At 37.6% G+C, this 24,066-nt stretch overlaps 1 protein-coding gene across 2 annotated transcripts in view; it reads right to left on the reverse strand.

The window, feature by feature from the left end:
- AK5 (adenylate kinase 5) overlaps window positions 1-24,066 on the reverse strand; it is a 248,648-nt gene that overhangs the window by 218,798 nt on the left and 5,784 nt on the right. For both annotated transcript variants that reach the window (XM_061186427.1, XM_061186428.1), the window contains exons 3-5: window positions 18,212-18,379; window positions 14,111-14,280; window positions 13,900-14,013 (exon numbers count right to left, since the gene is read on the reverse strand). In XM_061186427.1, coding sequence (XP_061042410.1) covers window positions 13,900-14,013; window positions 14,111-14,280; window positions 18,212-18,379 — 452 coding nt within the window. The remainder of the gene's footprint in view (window positions 1-13,899; window positions 14,014-14,110; window positions 14,281-18,211; window positions 18,380-24,066) is intronic.

Here is a 24,066-nt window from a genome sequence, read left to right on the forward strand (position 1 = left end):
TGTATTCTGTGACCTTGCTAAATTTATTAGTTTTGGTAGTCATTTTGTAGATTCCTTAGGATTTTCTTTGTAAACAATCATGTCATACACATCTACAGACAGTTTTGCTTCTTCCTTTCCTATATTTATGCCTTAAATTTATTTTTCTTGTCTTAGCTATTATCAGAACCTCCAGTACAAAGTTTAATAGAAGTGGTAAGAGTAGACATCTCTGCCGTTCCCAATCTTAGGGAGAAAGCACTCAATATTTCATAATTAGGTATGATATTAGCTATTGGTTTTTTTTATAGATGCCCCTTATCAGATTAAAAGAGTTCCTCCTGGGACTTCCCTGGTGGTCCAGTGGCTAAGACTCCATGCTCCCAATGCAGGGGGCCTGGGTTTGATCCCTGGTCAGGGAACTAGATCCCACATACCACAACTAAGAGTTTGCATGGTGAAACTAAAGATCCCGCATGCCGCAACTAAAGATTCCACGTGCTGCAACTAAGACCCAGTGCGGCCACATAAATAAATAAATAAATATTAAATAAATAAATAACTTCCTCCCTTCTAGTCCCAATTTGCTGAGTTTTTTACATAAACAAATACTGAATGTTGTCAAATGCTTTTTCTGCCTCTTTGGCCAAAGAACATACGCTATAAGATTTCAAGCTTTTAAAATGTATTAAGACTTGTGTTATGGCCGAGTATATAGGTTATCTTCATGAAGGTCCCTTGTGCATTTGAAAACAATGTCTACTGTGCAGTTGTTGGATATTGTATTCCAGTTATGTTTATTGTTCCTCAGATCTTCCAGGTCTTTACTGATGTTTTGTCTCATTTTTATGTGAAATAACGAGAAAGGATTGTTAAAATTACCAAGTATGAGTGTGGATTTGTCTGTTTTTCACCTTATTTCTGCCAACTGTTTGATTCACATATTTTGAAACATTTTTATTAGGTATATACACATTATAATTTTCCTATCTTTCTAATGAATTGACCTTTCTATCACTATGAAGTGTTCCTCTTTATTTCTGTTAAGGGTTTTTGTCTTAGAGTCTACTTTACCTAATACCAATAAAGTCATTCCAGCTTTCTTATATTTAGTATTTGCAGGGTATATCTTTTTCTGTCCTTTATTTTCAACCTGTCTGTGCCTTTATTTTTAGAAAGCAACTATTATAAAACTAAAGTATGTTTGTTTCTACCCAAATAATGAAAATCCCAGTTGAATCTTTCTGTAAAGGTAGGAGTCTTTTTGTAATGTAAACAATGACCCTGTTTATTCTTCATAGAAATTCAGCATCTCTGGCCTTATTTTCTCATAACACGGGGCACACTTGTGCACATATTTACTCTACACAGAATGTGATGTGCTTAGAGTCAGTGAGGCTAAATTGGTAGGATCTGAGAAGAGTACTGTGGGCTTCCAAAATATATGACAGCCAGTTTAATTTGAATTTATATTTTTGGTAATTACTGAGGAGACTCAAATTATAACTGCATCTGCATTTTCTCAAGGAACTGGCCTTTTCTATTAAAGACATTAAGGGAATTGGGCCTGGAAATTAAGGAAATACAGGAGTTTCTGTTTGAATGAATCACTGTGCAAAAAATACAAAATGTTAACATTGGGAAAGCCTTTTATCACTCATCCTTATCAAGCATTCCGGGGAAATAAAACCAATGGGTGCTGGCATTAAAAAATGAAGATATAGTTACAGAACAACAACTATATGCAGTAGCTCATTACAGGGCTGTGAGGATGACAAAAAGTAGATGCAAGACTCTCTGCCTTAATGAATTTGTAATTGTGCAGTATCTTTTCCCTTTGCCTCTCTTGCTCCACTCTCCACCGTTCTCTCCCCAACTCTGGGCCTGGCTGGCTGACTTTCTGGAATGAATCAATGGGTTCTGTCGCTCTGTGGTTTTCAGTTGGTTTTGGGCTGTGGTCAACACCAGGAGGAGATCAGAGGAAGGGAGGAGATGAAAGTCTGGATACCTATTCCCTTGGTTCTGGTCCTCTGGGTTTATCATAGGCTGGCTACCTCTCTCTACTGAAGGTCAAGGCTTCGGTAAGGAAGCCTTCTTCATATATCTGTCTTTTCTCTGAGTTCAAGGAACTTCTTCCCCTTACTGCACTGTGAGCCTGGGGATGGTAACTGATCCCACTTTTACCAGCCTTGTGATGAACTATCCTTTGTAGTTTTGAACTATCCTTTGTAGTTTTGAACTATCCTTTGTAGTTTCCTTGTGTCCTATACATACCCTTTCAATAATTTTTAATAAAACTTTTCTGTTTAGCCTGTTTGCATGTTCTATATCTTTCCTGTTGGAACCTGACTGACACAGAAATCTAATGAAATAATAGTTAACAATTTAAGGTACTATATGATAAGTGCTATACAAATATTACAGACAGTAAAATATTTTGCTCAACGAGCTGAGAGTAGAGAGAAATCTCCAAGACTTGGGATCCTAAGGGAAGGTGTCCGGGGGAGGGTGAGATTTGACAAACAGCAAAAAATGACTATCAAGGAGAGACAAATAATGAGAGAGCAAGGGCAAAATGTATTCAAGAGATGGTAAGACAAGCCAAGTCCATCTCAGATCAGATTGCAAGGGGCAGTGATTTCACAGAGACCCAAGAACCCTATGACACTAATACTGAGAACACAGCTTATGTGAAATTCCTCCCATTCTAAGGAATTTCTCTCCCACTCAAGAAAGCAAGTGTGAAGACTAGTGAAGATGACATTGTTGGGATAACTGTGGGCTTATGCTCTAATTTCAGAACTTCAGTATTATTAGCAACAGCCGGCTTGCTCCATAACTATGGCAACATGCTATGGCCGAGAACCTTTGCTGTGTGCTGTTAAATACTAAATCAATTTGCACTTTAGTGTGCTTAAGAATCAGCTTTGCTAAAGATTTTTAACTTGTTAACTTGCAGATTCTTGGGTTCCACCCACGAGAAATTCTAATTCAGTAATTCTGTGAAGGGACTTGAACAATGCATATTTTTTGGCAAGGCACGTACCTGATTCTGAAACAAACCATACAGGGAGAAACATGTTTGTGGATAGTAATTGGCATTAAAGGCTTTCGACCAGAAGAATGAATTAATGACAGTGGTCTTTTAGAAAGATTAATCTGGTCACAGGACACAAGACAGACTGGATGTGGAGAGAATAAGACCAGAAACGTGGAAAAGTGAAGACAATAGATGGAAGTGAGCACGTAGCATGAAAAGACTAGGAAGAAAGGAAATGAAGGGAAGGGATAGATTTGAGCAAAGTGAAGAATGAGTAGGTATTTATTTACTGAGTGTCATGGTGTGGTGCTTTAAAACATGCTGACAAGTGTTTTGTTTTGTTTTTTTTTTTGACACTCTAATTAAAAAAAACAGTGGATTCTAAGTCCCTGCTCCTTGAATATGGGAGAATTAGTGACTAATTTCTAACAAACAGAAAGTGATAGATGTGATGCATGACCTTTGAAGCTAGGTTAGAAAAAGTGATAGGGCTTCCTCTGGGTCTCTTGGGTGACATGCCTTTGGAGCCCTGAGCTACTGTGAAGTCCAGTCACCCTGAAACCTCCATGTGATGGGATAGGAAAAGATGCTTGAGGAGCTCCAGCTGTTCCAGACCCCAGCTATTTGAGTCTTCCTCCCAAACCAATCACCAGACACGTTAGTAAAGAAACCTAACTCCAACCACTATTTAAATACGATGTCCCGAAAGATCGTGATATATGTATATGTATAGCTGATTCACTTTGTTATACAGCAGAAACTGACACACCATTGTAAAGCAATTATATTCCAATAAAGATGTTAAAAAAAAAAAAAAGCAAGCTTCAAGTCATTAATTCCAGGGGGAAAACATCCACATTTTCTTTACTATTTTGCATGAGCATGCTAATGCTTAGAAAAAAATTTGTTAATTAAAATTAAATCACTACCCTTTAGAAGCAAATCAAATTTGTCTCCCTTAGGAATAGCAAATCAAATTATGAGTCTGTCAAATCAATTCACTACGAAAGTAGGATGACAACCCTCTGAGCATTTTTTATTTTATCTCTAAGCATTTTTTAAAACTATATTTATCTAGTTGAGAATTTCTCATAAATCCAATCTCACTCACTCAACTCAGAACTTAACTCTATTCTTAGACTCCTTTTAAATGGCAAAGGTGAGGCTAAATTACAGATCCTAGAGAAAATCACAACTAGAAGAAGAATAAATTTTTAATTGTCATATGTACCTGCTCCAGCAGGTCTCACCCTCTTTTATCCCACAATGCATGAGAAATGGAATTCACAAGAGCTGTGTCTGTCCCGGGCCACAACCCTTGGAGGCACAATTCCTGGAGTCCTTTTTCTCTTACTCAAGAAGCCTGAAGGGATGCAAATGAGTAAGACTGACATTATTATAGGGATAATCTTGGGTCATTACTTCATTTAAAATAAATATTCCCAAGCAATGGCCAAAGCTAGGGTGTCTTGAGGGGGCTTTAAAGTCCCCTCCCCATTACCTCCTTCACTTGACCCCTTACTCCACTACAACCCAAGCGAAAATGCTTAGCGCCTGTTTTCACTAAGCATCAGTACTTTAACTATGAACACCACACCTCAAAACACATCTCAGGAAACAAACCACAGTGAACTGCTGCTTTAAATGGGAGTTTGAATTTGCGTTAAAGAAGCCATTACTTCAGTTATTCTGCTAATGATCTCTGATGAATCAGACATATTTAATCCCCCAGTCTATAATACCTCAAGTGCGATGTAAGTACCCCAGAAGATGGCTCGAGATGATGAACTGGAGTGCAGGAAGGAATATTAGATCTTCATTTTAGATCGATTTTTTTAATTTGACAAGTGGGAGAAATTAAGCTTCACAAATATTAAATATATAGGCTGACAGTGTGGCCCCCACTATGTCAGATAGCCATATGTCACTTATGGAGGGTCTATGAGGTTTTTTTTTTTTTTTTTTTTTGGTGGCAAAACAACAGTTAAAATCAGCCACAGCTGAGACAAGGGGAGGACCATGGGGAGGGCCATGGCACTGTGGGGTACGGACTCCAGTGCCTTCTAAGGGCCAGGCTGGTGATGCAAAGGCGAGCTACCGACTGGGGTGGGAATGAGGGATTGCCATGAACTGGAGAGCATGTACACTGTCCCATGCCAGCAGCACTACTCAGATGTAGGAATGTGGACCGGGAGCTACCAAATCTCCAGAAGTTTCCAGACAAATCAGAAATCTGCCTTTTAATATGCAATCTTCCAATTTTAGAATTTGATACACTCAAAAACATTGTCTGAAGCCCACATCCAGCCTGAGGGCTGCCAGTTTGGGATCTCAAGTTGACAGAAAGCTAGTGGGCTTGAATATCTGTATCCCCGTCCTTGGAATCCTAGCTCTGACTTCACTTGCTGGTGGCTTTAGACAAGTTACTTAACTTGTCTGAGCTTCAGTTTCCTTACCTTCCATGACGCTAATATTTATTTTCCACTTCCAACCAACAAACATTTAATGGAACCCGATACAGTAAAGGAACGTGCTAAGTTAGCAGGGCAGGTTTGGGGGTCATGGAGGTGATAATGGTGAGAAAGGAAGAAGAATGGAAGGAAGTTTACAGCATAAATGACACAGAGAAAAGAATAGGATCCTGTCTGAGGGGAGAGACAGACAGACAGATACGCTCACAAACACAAAAACTAATTCCACAAATATCAACTGAACACTAAGAAGAACTGGTTAGAAAAAAGGTATCTCATTCATAATAGTAGCAAAATTAGGAACAAAGCTAACAAAAAATGTACAAGACTTTCTATGGAAAACTATAAAACTTTACTTACTGAAGAACATAAAACAAGACTTGAATGAATGGAGTGATATGGTAATGTTCATGGATGGGAAAATGTCAGTTCTCTGAAAATTAATCTGTATAAAATATAATCTATATTGAAATTCGAATAAAAATCTCTACAGTTTTTAATGAGTCTGACAAATTGATTCTAAAATCCATAAAGAAGAGTAAATGCATAGGCATAGCCAATTTAGAAAAGAAGAAGGGGAGGGGTCTGTCCTTCAGGCATCAAGGTATAATTTAGATTTCCTTGATTGAAATCATGATATTGATGCAGAAATACATAAACAGACAAAGCAAGTGAGGCGAGAAGCCATGTACCAGACCCATGTCTCTACAGGAAGAAGTCATTTCAGTGGAAAAAAATGAATTAGTCAACACATGATCTTCGGACCATTGGATACATTTTTAATTTCCATTTAAAACATACAATAAAATTCTATGTCTTCCTCACACTATATACAACAATTAATGCAGATAGAATAAATACCTGAATCTTCAAAACAAAACTAAAAATAGCTAGAAAAATATAGTCTATTTTTTGAGACTATAGGGAACGCTTTCTTAAGATCTAAATGCAAAAGCCAAAAGGAAAATACTAATAAATTTACCATATTAAAATTTAAAACTTCTGTAGGACAAAAGATAGGACATGATTCTGTATGTTTTGTAAACATGATTTAGAAAAATATAAATGGAGGAATATATAATCAAGATATATAACAAAGAATTATTATCATGAATGTTCAAATCACTAATAAAAACTCAAGTAATCCAAGGGACCAGGCTTATGTTTTGGCAGCTCTAAAAAGAGGAGATGCAGATGGCCAGTAAACACAGTTTCTGAAATATTTCAGTTCTCTAGTCATTAGGAGAATATAAATTCAAATAGCAATACAAAAACATTTCTAATCTATCAGGTAACCGAAAATAAAATTTGAAACTAAGTATTGGTGAGATCAGGGAAATAGGAAAGACGTAATCATAAATTTATACGATCACTTTTTAATAACATGTTAACAAATTTAAAATATAGTTAAAACTACACACACACACACACACACGCACACACACAGAGCTTCCCTCTACCCTCGAAAACCCATTTCTAGAAATATTCCTGAGAGATCTTTCTGAGATATGCAAAGGGAGATGTGTGCAAGGATGTTGATCACAGTACTGTTGGTAATAGCAGTAATTTTAAAGCAACCTGAAATTCCACTAATAAAACATGATATATTTATAGGATGCAACATTATGAAACAGTTATAAGAATGAGCTTGGTCTATACGTATCGAAACAGATGGAGCTCAAAAACAGAATGCACAGGGAAAAAAAGCAAGTTATGGGATGATATAAATAGCACTGAGGAAATAGCAGGAGCAGGTCACCACAAAAAACAGGAAGTAGTCCAGTGTGGTGTAGAATGAGTAGGGAGATACATAAAATTGGAAAATTAGCTGGGGCCAGATAGTTGAATGTATTGTTAATCACTGTCAGTTGTTTTTTTTTTTTTTTTAAATAGATTTAGTGTAAGCTTTCCACCTTCATTTTCAAAAATAGCACCGTAGAGTTCTTGGTTTCAGCTTTACTGTGTTGTTAATAAATCCTCATTACAGAAATGAAGCTTTTCTCCCCACTCTTAGCTCGTGGAATATGAAATTCTACAACCTTTAAAAACCAACTTGCTTAGGTTCTGACTGTGGACTCTAAACTGTCTATTGAAATCTTGGCTGTGCAGTGTGTTTGGTTGGTGGTGAAAAGGTCTGAGACTTCCCATTCCTGCCTATCTGGATTCCCTTCCCCTCACTAATCTGTTATCTCTTTCCAACAATCAGGCCAAAGATGAGAAGAAATGTTTCAGATAGGAAGGCAAATGCAAGGAGGAGAACGTGGGCTAGACTATGGTGATAAGGAGAGTCACCATGTCTCCCCTCAAACGGCAGGCCTGAGAGCTGGCAGAGCTCAGCTCAGGCTGAGAAGTAAGGGCAGGAAGGAAAGACGGGGCACAGACGTCACCTGTGGTGCAAAGTGCTGGTTGTCTCTCAAAATCCGTTTTCCCCTCTTCCATAATAACAGCTCTGTAGCCAGGCCCATGCGTGATCACGTGACTCTGTGTCCCAACCTTCCTGCGAGTTAGGATGTAGCCATGTTTCTTAAGTCCTCATCAATGGACTGTGAGAAGTGACGTGTGCTGCCTTGGGGTCTGGGACATAAGCAGTTGAGCATGTACCTTCTCCACTCTTCTCCTTCTTCCAACCACCTGGAAGTAACCATGGCAGCGACCTAGCTTTCACCACGCAGATGTCAACCATGTCCCAGGGCAGTGGTTATCAAAGTGTGCTCTCGAGACCCCTGGGGATTGCTGAGACCCTTTCAGGGAGGAAACAGATCAAAACTATTTTCATACTAACACTGAGAAATTGTGTGCCTTTTCACTCTCCTTCTCCCACAGATGTACAGGAGTTTTCCAGGGGCTACATGAAGTGTGATATCATAGCAGCTGGACTGCAAAAGCAGACATAAGAATCCAGCTCTCTCATATTAAGCTAGAACTTAAAGGGATTTGTAAAAATGTAAAGCAATGTTTCTCATATCATTATTATTATTATTTTTTTAGTTTTGGAAAACATGGTTGCTTTTCATAAAAATGTATTATCTTTGTTAACCTGTATGGATTTATTGTAATTTTTAATAACTTAATATTTAAAGATTTCAGTTTTAATTTCTCATATGCTAAATATCAACAGATATAGTCCATGTACATGAAAGCTTTTTGAATTCTTTAATAATTTTTAAAAGTGTTAAAGGGTCTTATGACCTAAAAAAACTGAGAACCATTGCCCTAGGGGTTGGAAGAACAATAACTTGGAAAGAACCTGCATGTGTGAATGAATGTGAGGACTGAAGCTATGAATGAATGAGGGCCCTCATTCACGGAGAGGCTGTCACATACAAGAGAAATAAGTTTCTGTGTTACTCCACTGTACCACTGTCTTTTTATTATAGCATCTTGGCTTCACTCTAAATAATACAGACAATAGTCATATGAGTAGGACACTACTACATCAAAAACTAAATTATATGGTATTGGTTTTCTTGGGCAATAAAGGTACGGATATTTTAGATTGGAAGTTGGTGACCCTTGTTATACCATTGCAAAATGATTGGTATAACTATTATGATAACTTGGAAGGCAGACCATGGTCTTATGGAGCCCACAGTTAGAGAAGAAATGGCTAGAAAGAGCTAGAATGTTAGTATGTGTCGATGTTCTCTGTTGTGTTTGGCAACATATAACAAGAAATAGATAAGCCCAAGAAAGAACTGACCAATTTGCAAGCAGATAAAGAAAAAAGAAAGTATCTGGTAATTTAAGACCTCATAAGATTAAAAAAGCCAACTGCTTCTATACCTCTAGACAGCAGAATATATGGCTAGTGTTGTTCAAAGGACTCCCAATAACTACCCAACTCCTTCCAAAAGTAGGGACCCAGCCCTAAGGCAAAACCCAGATTAAGAATGTTGCCTTCCTACCCAAGCCTGTTGTTTTATATGGCCTCAAAGTAACTGCCATCAAGATGAGAAAACAAACAAAGCAGCTTAATATCTATTGATATGTCCAGAAAAGAACTTTGAATGTAGTTACAGGTACATGGAACTACCTGCAAGCAAAAAGAGCAGAAGCCTACCAAATTTTTGAGAAAATGCAAAGCAACTATAAGCCTAGCCAGAAAAAGCTTGTGTATTTTTCACACTTAAAATATCTCCCCTAAGGAAGGCGTAGTCTCCAACACATCACTTTGATGTGACCTGTGACCATGCAGAATAATAGACAATAAGGGGAACTTCTCAGAGGGCCAGGGGACTCAGAAGAGAACAGGCAAAGAGCTACTCCTTGAGAGAGAACATCGAGTTGCCAATGGGCTAAGCCAGGAAATCACTCCACTTTCAGGGCAGAGACCCTTGGCAATCCCTGCCTCACAGGATTTATTTGCTGTGGTTCAGGGACTACCATTTACATTGCCCAAATTCCCTTTTCTGAATAGGAGTCTTTATTTCCCTTCTTCTGGTATTACTCCTCCATTGTTTATTGTTGTCAGGGAGGATAGATAACTTGATGTTTATAGGTGTCTGTGATGAGGAGTCAAACCTGGACCGAAGGGAGACAACTGAATATCAAGTAAAGATTCTCGACTTTTGAACTAGATGATGGGGTTCTGGGCTGTTTTCTTTGGGGAGCGAGTGAGTACATTCTGTGTGGGAAGAAGGGAGCATGGAGACATTTGGATGGTCAGAGGGGCAAACTTGGGTAGAAGCTGCTAGTCGGTTCTCCCATCCTTCCACATTAATAGAACTGGACTAAATTTCCCCGCCTGCCTTGCAATTACAACACATCTAAATTCTCAACAGCGTCATGTGAGCAGAAGTGATGGATGCCACTTCCAGATCTGGGACTTCAGGCCTTCATGTTCTCTTCCCCTTATGTGCCAGTTGGAACCCATATGTGATGGCAACCCTGCTTCGATCAGACAGATGATGACATGGCCTCGGAGGCGGCAGAACAACAGCTTGGAAAAAACCTAAATGATCTCAAGGAGAAAAGCTGCCCAGTCAATCTGGACTGTTCACGTTGACATTTTTCCCTATGAGAAAAAAAAAATACACTTCTTTGTCCACTTAAGTGTTAGGTCTTTTTGTTACAGTGGTCTTACCATCACTAGTGTATATGGCTGATGTCAGAAATCCATCTCTTCTGATGCTCTGGACCTGTGAGGAAGTCTTGGGGAAAAATTTCTGCCTGTGTGTTTATACACGCCCACATGTTCAGTAAAAACAAAGCTGGTTAAAGAAAAACTTTGAGGAGCGTAGTATAATAAAATATATATATTTAGTGTTTGTCCCTGATTCCTGGCACAGAGCTTCTGAAACACTTGGAATTTCCTGAGTGATAGGAATGTCTTTTGCTGTTCGTAATTAACACCTTCTGACCACACTTGAGTCTAAGCTAATGAGGTGACTCAGGGCAGGGCCACTGGAGAGCCTCAGGATGGAGTTGGTTTGCTGGAAAGATCAAGCATGAGACTAGGAGGTGAGAACTTTCAGCCCCACTCCCCCGCCTCCACGGAGGGGAAGGGGATTTGCAGACTGGTTTATAAAAACTCTTCAGCAATGAAGTTTGGGGAACTTTTGTGTTTGTGAACACACTGACGTGCTGGGAGGGAGGTGCACCCAGAGACGGCATGCAAGGTCCCCATCGTCAACCCCATACCTTGCCCTACACATCTCTTCTGTTTGGCTGTTCCTGAGTTGTATTCTTTATAATAAACTGGTAAATGTAAATAAAGCATTTTCCTGATTTCTGTGAGTTGGTCTAGTGAATTATCAAATCTGAAGGGGATGTCATGGAAAGCTCCAAATTTACAGCTGGTTGGAGAGAATACAGGTGCCCTTAGGACTTTTGAATGAGGTCTGAAGCGGGGGGCAGTCATGTAGGACTGAGCCTTAACCTGCAGGGTCTGTGCTAACTCCAGATATTTAGTGTCAGAGTTGAATTCAATTCTTGGACATCTAGTTGGTGTCAGAGGATTGGAGAATTGGCGTGGAAACTCCTCACACATTTGGTGTCAGAAATGGTACCCAAGAAAATGACATCACGGGAGCTTAAGCCTACCTAGGGTGTGGAGTAATAGGGGCTGACCCTAACACTTTGCTTTACAGAAACCCTGCAGCTTTGCCTCCGCCCTCTCCAAACTCCTGCAGCTCATCAAAGGCAGCACCAACTTCAGACACCACTGGACTGCCTGGAGGGCAAGAACCTCCAGGCTGCTACAGTGGCAACCTAAGAAAATGTTACATTGGACTTTTCTAGCCTCAGAAGTGTGGCTCAGAACAGTAAATGCAAGTGACTGTACATTCTACAGAGAGATACCAGACCATCTTATGGAACCTGCTAGCAGGTGTCCCCAAACCGATACCGTGACCCTTCACCCATTGTGGTGAAGGCCCATCACTCATGACCAGGCTATAGAAGAGAAGGTGGAGATTGATCAGGTATATGCAGAGAGAGCTGCTGGAGAGTCCTGCATTTTCTGCCCCTTCCTCACTACTTGCCCCACTGCAAGCAACGTGAGGAAGAATTTCAGGATTCTGAGACATCACTTTAGGTTTCTGAGCCTGAACCAGGCCCAAGCTGAGGATAGCAGACATATGTTAAACTGAATGAGAAACTGAAGTTTTGATTTATATTGGACTGGGCTTTTTTTTATTAAATTTTTTTCCAGCTTTACTGAGATATAATTGTGGACTGGGCTTTTTAATACCTAAAAATGAAACTATCTGTGACCAGGAAAACTCTAGGATCTGCCTGAGTTATTATCCAGGGGAGAAGCAAGAGACATAGCATGTTTGAAAAGCAATAGACAGAAAGAATCACTCAGCTTTTCTGCTTGTACTCGCCAAGTGCATTTCATTTGAAATGAAGTGTGGACTAGGTTTGGGTGTGAATTCCTGCCTGCTTGGCTCTCATGCTTCCACTGTAGCCACGAATCACATGGAATGGCTGACATAGTACCCATTTTCCACAGCAATATCATTTGGCAGCAATAGCAAAAACAAAACATTGATTTTTCTAGTTTTTCTCTCTTCAAGGCCAGAGCAATTAGAAGTAAGCCCTTAAGCTGAGTGAGAAGAGGTTCTGGACTTGCTGTGGGAGGGAGAGGTCTGAGGAGGGGAGAAAGATATTCCCGCACAATAAGCATCCCCAAAGCAGTTAATGTGAATATTCAAACACAGCTTTCATGAAGCTATCTTTGGCCTTGAACTGCCTAACTCCACACTTCTTTTATATGAGACATAAACTGACAACTTATTTGACTTAGTCCTCCTTGATATAATATCGGTCATATGTTAAAGGCTTCTCTAAATAAGAAAAAGAAAAACAAGTTCGTAGAAAAACAGGCAAAGGAAAGCAGGCATTCACACAGGGAAGAAATACAAATGGTGAATAAGTATCTGAAAATATACTTAACCTCAGTAATAACTCAAGAAATATAAATATAAAAAGTGAATTACTGTTTCTTACTTACCAGGTTGGCAAAAATTTTAAATATGAATTATATCTGGTTGGAAAGGGTCTGGAGAAATATACTGTTATTCAACATCGATGGGTCTATAACTTGGAAAATTCTTTTTGGAGGACAGTTTGGAAAGAGCTATGAAAATTAAAACTGCATTTGTATATGAGCATGCACACACGTCCATGCCTGGGTGTGTAAAAGTGTAGTATGTAGAAAAAGGCCTGGAAGGATATATAATAAGCTTAACACTATTTCTATTTCTCAGGAGAGGATGGGCAGTGGAATGGAAGAAGGGTATTAATGGACGTTCACTTTTTACACCAGGACTTAAAATTTGTTATTATTTGTAATTAACATTTTTCAATGAAAAATTAGACACACTAGCTTTTCAAAGATTAAATAGATATACAAAATATTTTAATTGATTTATTCCTCTTTAAAATAGATTGTTGGGTATTGAGCAGGCATAGTCTACTCAAATTTGAGTAAACTTTGGCAAACTGAACCCTACCTTGTTATAGATAGGTGGTTTAGTGTTTCATACCCCAGTGAAGAGGGCTTCCTTAACTGGTAAGATTGTGAGTGTAGGGTGATATTTTACATCCCCGGGCAGTACTGAATAAGGCTTGTTTTAAGTGATTAAAGATTAAAAATACAATCTTAGGGAAAGTATTCTGAAGTAAAGGTTAGAGAGATTTGCATTTTTGATAAAAAACAATGAATTCTATTATTGGTTTTTATCTTTTCTTCTTGGCAGAGACTGTCTTCAGTTTTTAAGCATGTGTGCCAACAAAATGACCTTCTGCCAACCCAAATTAATGTACTTGTTCATTTTCAGATTAGAATTCATTCCAAATAAGAGCAAGTCTTCTAAGAAATATATATATATATTTTTTTAATCTCAAAGATTTAAGCAAAAAAAAAAAAAATAGGTCATTTAAAATATAAGGAGACATTCTTACTTGGTCCTCAAAAGACAGAGCCTGGGCAACATCCCTTGGAAATCCATCAATAACAATGCCCACTTCCTCAGGCATTTGCATCAATTTTTGTTTTATCTCTGTAATTGTTGTTTCCTTTTTTTAAGAAAAAAGATGAAAAACCACAGTTAAACTTACACTCACAAGTGGTATAAAAATCTTTGCAGAATAGAAGCAAATTATACAACAGTACCTGAGGGGCCAATTCTCCAGTGGTAATTATTTTGGCAATAAGACTCCATTTCCTATTGCTGCTGGTACTGTGGATCTTCTTCCTTAATAATTCTCCCACAGAAATGTATTGAAATCCATAACGTTCAGCAATTTTCAAACTCTGAGTACCCTTTCCACTTCCTGGACCACCTATCATTTAAAACAGACAAAATTGGGACCTTCTGATACAATAAGAAACACCCTTTTATACAACTATTATCTTCATCTTGAGATGCAGAGTCTAGACCAGTACCAGGGCAGAAACCATTCTACCTGTGGCATTCTCAGTGCTACCTCTGAATGCAGAGAAGGTGTAGATTTAGCCAAGGAAAGGGTAGAATTGTCGTGATTGATTGTATTAGATAAAAGAGACATTTTTTCCCTTACTGATTTTAGTAAACTACTAGTTTTAAAAATTGAATAATGCAGTTGAAAGAAACCGCTTCCATTTTTCTGTGTAAACTCTAATACTTTTATCCTCTGTAATCAAAGAAAAATCTATGAGATACAAAAAACAATGACTGCAATGGCAGAAATGTGTTACATCCGAACAAAGAGTTAATGTGCAGTTTCGTGAAATGTAAAAATTAGTTTTAACCAAAGGCACACCAATATTGACATGGCTTATTTAAATCTTTCTTTGAATTGTCTGTTCATGCATCTCCTTGCCTTATATCCTTTAAAATTCAAAAGAAGTTTTATGCAATAAATACGCAGAGTGAATGGAAGAGATCTTTAAGGTAGAACAATTTCATAGAACTCATGATAGTTTTGATTTTGTGATACATTAGCATGAAATAATCAATATTTTGCAACAAATCAATACCAATAATCGGTAACTGCCATTTATTTTTTAAAAGCATAAGCACTAAAAAATTATAAAATGTATGTATCAGATTTTATTTCCAAATCATATTACATTATTTTAGTCAATTTATATTTCTAGACAACCTAGACTAATTGGAATCTAAAGTCTGAGCAAATTTCTAAATAAAGCACATAACAATCATCCCAGTCTGATTTGTTATTTGTTGGCAATTATAAAAATAAAATATTTTAAAATACTTAATCATAAATTATTGACTGTAGAAAAAATATTTTAAAAAGTCAATGATAATAAATAATGAGCTGTTTTTGGTGATATTCACTGAAACATAATTATAATTGGTTAAGCAATATTAAAAATAAAAATTCAATAGAAAAGTGAGTTGATGTTCTCCCTACTAATTCAATTTATCAAGTTTTTTGGAGGGTAGCGATCATTTTACATACCATTATTTAGTACATTTTTAAAAATTCTTGTTGCAAATAACATAAGCAAAAAAGAATGGTGTTTGCTTCGCTTTGTTCTGGATTTTGTAAGAAGAGTTCTGAGTGAGTGAACTTGGTTGGCTAGGGCTTATTTCCTCTTTAAAAATTTTAATGTGCAGAATTCTAAGATCTACTAGTATACTGAGACCCTTTCCTTAACCTCAATCCCAAATAATGATCCTAATAAAACTGGTTTTCGCCTTTTCATTGTCTTATTAAACTTATGATAGAAATTTGTTTACATTTTTGACATTGTCTTTCGAAGAAACTCTAAATCCAATCCTATTAGACTTACCATTATAAACTACTACTGTATTAAATTCATTACTTCACAAATGAAAAATTTTGGTTCCAAATAGCTGCTTTTGACCTATTAAGCCATGGGCAAACCATGGACTGGCTTGAAGACAAATAATTACATGATCAATGCCGTCAACAAATTCAAACTAATTTGATCCCTGAAGAATGAAAGTTATCTTTCATAAACTATATTTTCACACCTGATCTGAAAAATCATCAAAATAAGAGAACACATTGAATTAAAAAAAATTCAAACATGCTAAGAAAGTTATGGCACCTTCAAGGGAAAAAATTTTTTTGTCAATTAATGGAGGCATTAGCAGACAACAAAAAAATACGATTAGCACAATTGACAGAGAAGAGCATTAATTTACTGGATGAGTTTGATTACCGGAGCTTCCTAACAAATTAATCTTACTTTCTTCTCCCTGAAACCAGAGTAAGTTTAATTTTGCTATATTTATTTAATTCTACTACTTATAAATATTAGGATCCATCTAACTCTTAGATTTTATGATTATGCTGACATAAGAGAGAGTCATTAATATCTGTGCCAAGAAGGTTAGCTTTAAAAAAAAAAATCTGTATCGCCAGAAGGGAAATTTTGCTTATTTGGATGTGGATATCTGTACCTCCCCCACTCTTTTTCAGGTTGGAACTAATAAAAATTTGTAAGGTTCAGGTACAATTATTTTATAATTCCTCAAAAGTCATAAAATTGTCCCAATTTTCTCAGATAACCTCAGATTCACTTTTTCTGTTCTTCTCTTATCTCAGTCCTCTAAAAGTTATTTACACTCATTGGTTCTGTAACATCCTTGTAATACATAAAATGTTACAACACACAGTGTAAGTCTAAAACCAAAATCACACCCTTGGGAAGCAAGTTGATTTTACTGAGTAAAAAAGAACTGTGAAGTGTAGGAGATTTAAGCATTTATATCTTCTCTACAGATCTTAGTTTACTGAGATAGTTTAATCATTTTCATATAAAATTCACAATACACAAAAAATTCACATATATGTGCTGTTTTATACAAGAACAACTTGTATTACACCTTTTTCATGGACAATCAAGCCTTCATTTGTTTATCCTGATAATAATCACCAATATTGTACTAACAACAAGAAAAACAAAATTGAAAGAATATCTCATTATAAAATGGTGAAATAATTTCCAACTGTTCTCCACCTGTAGCTCTATTTTATAATGAAGCATTTCTTTGTCTTCTAGGTAAGAACCCCAAATTTTTAAGCACACACACAAAAATTCCATCTTCAAGAATAGATAGAGATTTATGGCATAATAGTGGCTGCCATAAACCATGAGAATATTTTGACTTTTAGAAAGCTGATTTCTGTACTCTCATCTTACAATTATTTTTCTATAATATAACAATTCAGGGATAAACATATTTGCAATTTCATTACACTTATAGATGTACAAACATCCTTCCTTCTAGACTGGTGAACTTAAATTCTTGTTCTAGTTTGGTGTGTTTATTTGCATGTTTTTTCCCCAGTTGCCATCATCGTTACCTCTTCTGGGAGCAGTACTTCTTTGCTTGGGGGCTGTATACATTTGGCCCTCGGTTAACAGTTACTGGCTAGAATAGCTTTAACATCTTATGCTAGATTTTTGCTTTTGGTCATCTTTATGAAAGCTGAGTCGAATTGGAAAGTGAGACAATGACTACAAATGTTTCATGTTGACAGGTCTCTTCAAAATTTTATAGCTTTTGAGGAAGTTAGAATTTGCAAAAGTGGTCAAAAATGCATTCTGCAAAATTACTTAAGACATTTTCAATATCTAATCCTTGTGAAATGGCATCAGACTGATATTTTCATATTCAACGTAAGATTCATAGTGGCAATTTAAAAAATTAACTATTATTCTTGTTATTTTCATTAATACTCAGATGTTACGTGCTGTGTAAAACACTATTCTATTAGATTTGCTTGTCTAATAACATTAAACTTAGATTTTATCATTGGTGCCAGTCTGTCATAAGGAAGATTCATTTATATGAATATTTACCAACATATTATTATTGTTATTTATTTTTTGCTCTGAAGTTAATAGTGAATAAAAATTCAATTTGTTGAATTAAAGGGAAAAAACACAACATGTTTAGAAAACTTCTAATGGATTCAGCTATCTACGTTAAAAATTAAGCAAATAAAAAACACAAGATGGTAAATCTTGATTTATTACAGAGAATTTCTACAACATTGTAATGAGATTCTATAAAAGTGCAATAAGCATTAGATTATATAATTATAACAATTTATGTTTTATTGAAAATTATGCTAAAAATATTTCCATCTACTGTCTCTTAAGCTTTTGTTTCCATTGTTTGTCATTATCCAACTATCTGCAAATATGATGTATAGTTGACATAATTTTTGAAATGTAAATATATAAACAAAGTGAGCAACAGTACGAGAATTTTGCTTTCTGTCCTCATACCTATGACAAGAATGATTTTTGGTCGAGGTCTAGTAGGATCAAAGACCTCATACTCCTCAATTAACTCCGCAGTCTCAGAGAGGTCTGTATCACTTTCTATGGAGAATTGATGGATTGGAGGGAGCCGATCATACCGTCGATACGGAAAGTTTGAATTTTCAGGCATTACTGCAAAAGAGTAAGATAACTTTGAAACGGAAAAAAAAGCACAATAAAACATTTTTTTGCACTTAACCAATTAGTTGAAGAAATTTAAAAATTACATGAGTCTGATTTTTTTCAACTGGAAGAAGACTCCCGTCCCCTTAAGTCGTCAGCAAACTTTTCCTTAAAGGGCCAGATAATCAACATTTTGGGCTTTGAGGAATAGAGAGTCTCATACTCCACTTAGCCAGGAAAACAGTTGTAGACAATAAATAAACAAATGGGGACTTCCCTGGTGGCTCAGTGGTTAAGGATCCGCCTGCCAATGCGGGGAACACGGGTTCGAGCCCTGGTCTGGGAAGATCTCACATGCCGCAGAGCAACTAGGCCCGTGCGCCACAACTACTGAGCCTGTGCTCTAGAGCCCGCGAGCTACAACTACCGAGCCCACGTGCCACAACTACTGAAGTCCACGCGCCTAGAGCCCGTGCTCCACAGCAAGAGAAGCCACCACAATGAGAAGCCCGCGCACCGCAACGAAGGGTAGCCCCCGCTCACCCAGCTAGAGAAAGCCGGCACGCAGCAACAAAGACCCAACATGGCCAAGAATTAAATCAATCAATCAATAAACAAACAAATGGATGTGCTTGTGTTCCAATTAAACTTTGTTTATAAAAAACAGGCAGTGAGCCAGACTTGGCCATGGGTCATAGGTTGCCAACCTCTGCCCTCGAGGAACCTTCTTAAGTACTGCCTAGTCTTGCTTGGTAGTTGGTATACATCCTGGTCACCGAAAATGGTGCTCCTAGAGTTTTGTAGCGCACACCTTCACAACGTTCATAACCATATGCAGCGGCCGATGGAGGCAATGCTTATGCACAACGTTTCATTTATCCATAAATATAGATATGCAGTCACTATGATCCAGGTACTCTACTGTAGTCCAGTGGAATGGCTTGGTGGCATAATGCACAAAAACTTAAGGTACTGTCACAAGACAGGTAAAGAGTAGCAAACAATTTCTATATTTGGAACATCTTTCAACATCATTTAACTTTACATTCCCAATATTTATTATCTTTAACCTCCTTGATTTAAAAATGTAACTATGAAGATTTAAATTTACATCTACAACAGCAATAAATCTTTGCTATTTATTGTCAGACATGTTAGTGTGTTGAGGATGGTTCAGTAGAAGAATAAAATAAGATGTAGTCCTGTCCCCACAGAGCTTACAAACTAGAGCTTACATGCTTATATCTGACAGCAGTATGCACACCAGGCAGGATAAGTGCTAAAATGAATATCTCTTATGGTAAACACCATAGGAGTTCAATCGATGGGTAGATCCATTTGGGCAGGAGTGGTAGAAAAAGACTGCAAAAGAGGCAGGACTTGAACTTCGAAAGACTAGAACAGGTGATGAAAAGTGGAAAGTATTTCTCAGTTGGTAGAAATGAAACACAAAGACTCAGAATTGGAAATACAAATGACATGTTCAAATAGATCAGAGGACAGAGCTGGCAAGCCCAAGTGAGGCAGATGCTCTCTACCAGCTATTCCTGTTTGATTCATGGATCTTTCCTTCCTCATCCATGCGCTGGTATTCAAGGAGGCAAAGAGAAGCCCTGACTACCCAAAAAGCACCTGCACAAAGGAGACGGAGGTCACCTGGTCTGCCATGAGAAATCTGGCTAAGCGGATTACTGGATTTTAGCATTGCATAATGCTCACATTTCCTCTGGAGATGTTGATCAGGTAGAACTTTCCATTCTCTGTTGATACAATAAATGAGGTCATTGACTACTGACTCATGGAACTCACTTTAATTCCATGAAAAGAGTGAAGTAGTCTACAGATGACAGTGGATATTCTTTTTTTTTTTTTTTAATTTTATATATTTTTGGCTGTGTTGGGTCTTCGTTGCTGTGCGCAGGCTTTCTCTAGTTGTGGTGAGCGGGGGTTACTCTTCATTGCAGTGTGCAGGCTTCTCACTGCGGTGGCTTCTCTTGTTGTGGAGCACGGGCTCTAGGTGCCCGGGCTTAGTAGTTGTGGCACATGGGCTCAGTAGTTGTGGCATGTGGACTGTAGAGTGCAGGCTCGGTAGCAGGCACAGGTGTAGCTGCTCCGCAGCATGTGGGATCTTCCTGGACCAGGGATTGAACCGGTGTTCCCTGCATTGGCAGGCGGATTCTTATCCACTGCGTCACCAGGGAAGTCCCAACAGTGGGTATTCTTTAGAAAATTCTGGGAAGGGCTACGTCAGGAAAGGCACTAACAACATTATCCAGTTCTGCCTTGAAATTGAACTGCTTCACCCAACGCAGGGCAAAACTCTAAGCATTATCCTTGATTACCTTCTTCCCCCACTCTTCATATCTATTCCCATAGACTTCTCTCCAAAGCATATCCCAAATGCACACGTTTTTCTCCATCTCCACTACCACAACTCTTCCCCAGGCCGCCATAATTTATCTGGACTACTGTAGACCCTATGAGTTGCTTGCTTCTACACCACAGTCCATTGCTTGAAATGTTCTTTCCTTGTTGATCCCATGGCTGACTGCTTCTTGTCATTCACACCTCAGCTTAAATGTCACCTCTTATAAGAGGACTTTACTGACCTTATAATCTAGGGTAGCCAGCCAGTTAATTTCAAGGACATCACCCCTTATAATAATGCTCTGCACAGCACCTACCACTTCACCATCTGAGAGGCCTCTAATTCATTCATTGTTTGTCCTCTCCCATTAGAATAAGTTCCATAACAGCAGGGACCTTTCCTATCTGGAACTTTGTATCCCTGGGAGCTAGAACTTGGTACAAAGTTAGTGTCCAATAAATACTTGCTGAACCAATAACAAAGAGAACAGTCTTGCTGAAATAGATGGCCCATGGAGAAAAGCCAGAAGATGGGTAGGTAGAGTGTGGCCACAATGTGGAGGGCCTTGATCACCAGGGTAAAGGGTTTAGCTTTAATCTGGTTGAAAGCCAGTGGAGGTTTCTGGGGGTAGAGAAATGACATGAAGAAATATGAAATATATTTTTTAGGAAAATTAATCTGGTGGTGGTTAGAATGGATTTGAGTAGGGAGAAACTAGGAGCAGAAAGAGTAGCAGCTAGGAGGCTGTTAAAGTAATTCACACGTGAGAGGTGAAGCCTTAGACTAGAGGGCAAGCAGGGGAAATGGAAATGAATGGCTGGATATGAAGGACATGATTCGGATTCAGATATGAGAGATGACAGAAGATGACAGTTCAAAAACAATTGCCAGGTGTCAAGTCTAAAAGAATAAGGAACATATTGCATTTCATCCAGTATCTTTCTGCCCTCTCTTTTATGCTCCAGAAATACTGGGCTTCTCTCCTTCCTGTCTTTATCTTGGCTTCTTCCTCTATGTCAGGAATCTCTGTTCTCTGTTCCCTAGTATACTCTCAATCTCCTCCATCCTTCTCTAGTTGACACCTACTCACCTTTCTGTCTCTTAGTATTAGCATATCACTTCTTCCAGGAAGCCTACCCTGAACCCTGGCTTAAGTTGGATCCATCTGCCTGTTAATATGGTTAGTTCTATAGCATATGGTATTTTCTGTAGCATCCATTGTGCTTCTAATTATATTTTTAACACCTGACTTCATCACTAGACTATAAGGGCAGGTGCCATGTTTGTTCATGAGGGCAGGTGCCAGGTTTGTTCTTTTTTGGTGGCTACATTCTCGGTCTTAAAAGAGTGTCTGACATATAGTAGTACTCAATAAGTGGTTATTTTATTGCTGAACTGACTCATAGACTGACTTCATGTAAATAAGAAAAGGAGGGCTGGTTGTGAAGCAAATATGATATGTTTGGTTTTGGACAAGTTGAGTAAAGATGGCAATGAGATATTCCAGAAGAAAAGCTCTACAGACAGTTGGAGCTATGGGACTAAAACTCTTATTTGTGAGTAATTATTTGTTCAATTGTATACAAACGGCAGAAAAAAATGGATGCTCACCTCATATTTACGGTACAATGCTTTAAAGAACTGTCAGCTAATAATTTATCCTTGCTTTTACCATATTTTTACTTAGGAAAGTAATTTGCTTAAAATTATTAAAATGTTCTATTTCACAGAATAATTTTTCATGATAATTATATATTAGCATGGCTATGTCAATATTTCAGCAAAAAAATGCATGAATCACTTTTTGTTTCTAGACATAATAATAGTGCTTAAAGTTACAGGGAAGTTAGCAATTTTGTCGATTTTAATAAGCTATTCTGTAAATCATAGTTAAAAACCTACAAAGCACAAATGTGCAAAGCATTTCATAAAATAATATTTTATTACTATAGGGTTAAGCAGTTTAGAAACCATTTTCTGTCTTTTAGCCTACGTTCCAGATATTAGACAGTGTGATACAACATTCTTGTCACCATAGTATGTGAAAGGTTTTATTTGATGATTAATTAAAGGATCTCTGAGTTGGAATTCTGGTAAAGTACTAGCAGATATGGAGATTCTAAAATTAACAAGTGATTTCAGTTCTAATGAAAGTTAAATCTACATTTTCCATTCCTATTTTAGCTTATCCTGCTAGATCAAGAGCTCCAAACTGGTCATCTGTGGGCCCAATGTAGCCTCATAGATGTGCTTTGTTCAGCTCGACATTCTTCCAAAATTTGTGCTTGACTGCCTTTAGACAATGACTGTTCCCGCTAGTTCTGTTCTCTAGTTTGACCACAGTCTCCACCATTCTCTATTACATATTTGGCCTGCCTGGCTTCTACATATAATCAAGTCAAGTAACAGTATAAAATAGAAGCATTCAAATTTCATTTTGTTACAAAACGGTCACTTTATATAACGAGCTTTTCGACTAAGTGAATGTCACATCCTCTTAGACTTAAATTTAAGAACATAAAAATATCTTAGACTAAATCCAGTAATACCTAAGGTTTGTTAGTGCTTTAAGGTTTAAAAAGAAATTCCCCATATTTATGTCACTTGATTTAACAAGGGCCTAGGGCATGTATTTAACATTGAGCCAGATTTTAACATATGATGACACCCTGGGAAGGAAGTTAGCCCTTTGGGGAAGGTGTATGAACCCTTCAAGCTCACAAAAATATCATTTTGTTCACTTAAGCAGTAATTTACCAAGTGGTGTGCTGCAGTGGTAATTGGTTAAAGGTTCTCTCTTGAGCACCCAAGCCTAAATCAGCTAGTGGTGACCCTGCATTGACAGGGAAGGAGTCTTCTCCTCTCTGGAGATGTTTCTGAGACAACGTCATTTCTGCTTTTTCTCCCTGCTTGTGTTTCTTAAAAATTAACACACTCTGACTTTTCCCCACATCATGTTCAAATAAAATCTAAGTGGGTCATGACTAAGTAAGGTAAAACAAACTAAGATTTATTTCCCCCTTGTATTTATTGCAAATAGAATTGTCTCCGCTTCAAATTCTGTCTGTATAACTGAAACTTTTCGTGGTACAATTTTTGAGAATGGCTTAAATTTTGAAAATAGAATGATTTGGGCCACTGGGAAAGAATTAATTGGTTTCCTCTGATTGGAACTGATTCCATTTTGCACATACTATTGTACTTCTCAATTTTATCTGGAGCCCAAAAGGCTGCTTGGCTGATATTGAACTAATTTTGATAAGCACATATTTCAGAAAGCTGGAATACCATGAATCTCCTCTAGTGAATTCCAGTTCTTATTTCCAAA

The sequence above is a fragment of the Eubalaena glacialis genome, chromosome 3, assembly GCF_028564815.1.
Source record: "Eubalaena glacialis isolate mEubGla1 chromosome 3, mEubGla1.1.hap2.+ XY, whole genome shotgun sequence".
Classification (NCBI taxonomy): Eukaryota; Metazoa; Chordata; class Mammalia; order Artiodactyla; family Balaenidae; genus Eubalaena; species Eubalaena glacialis.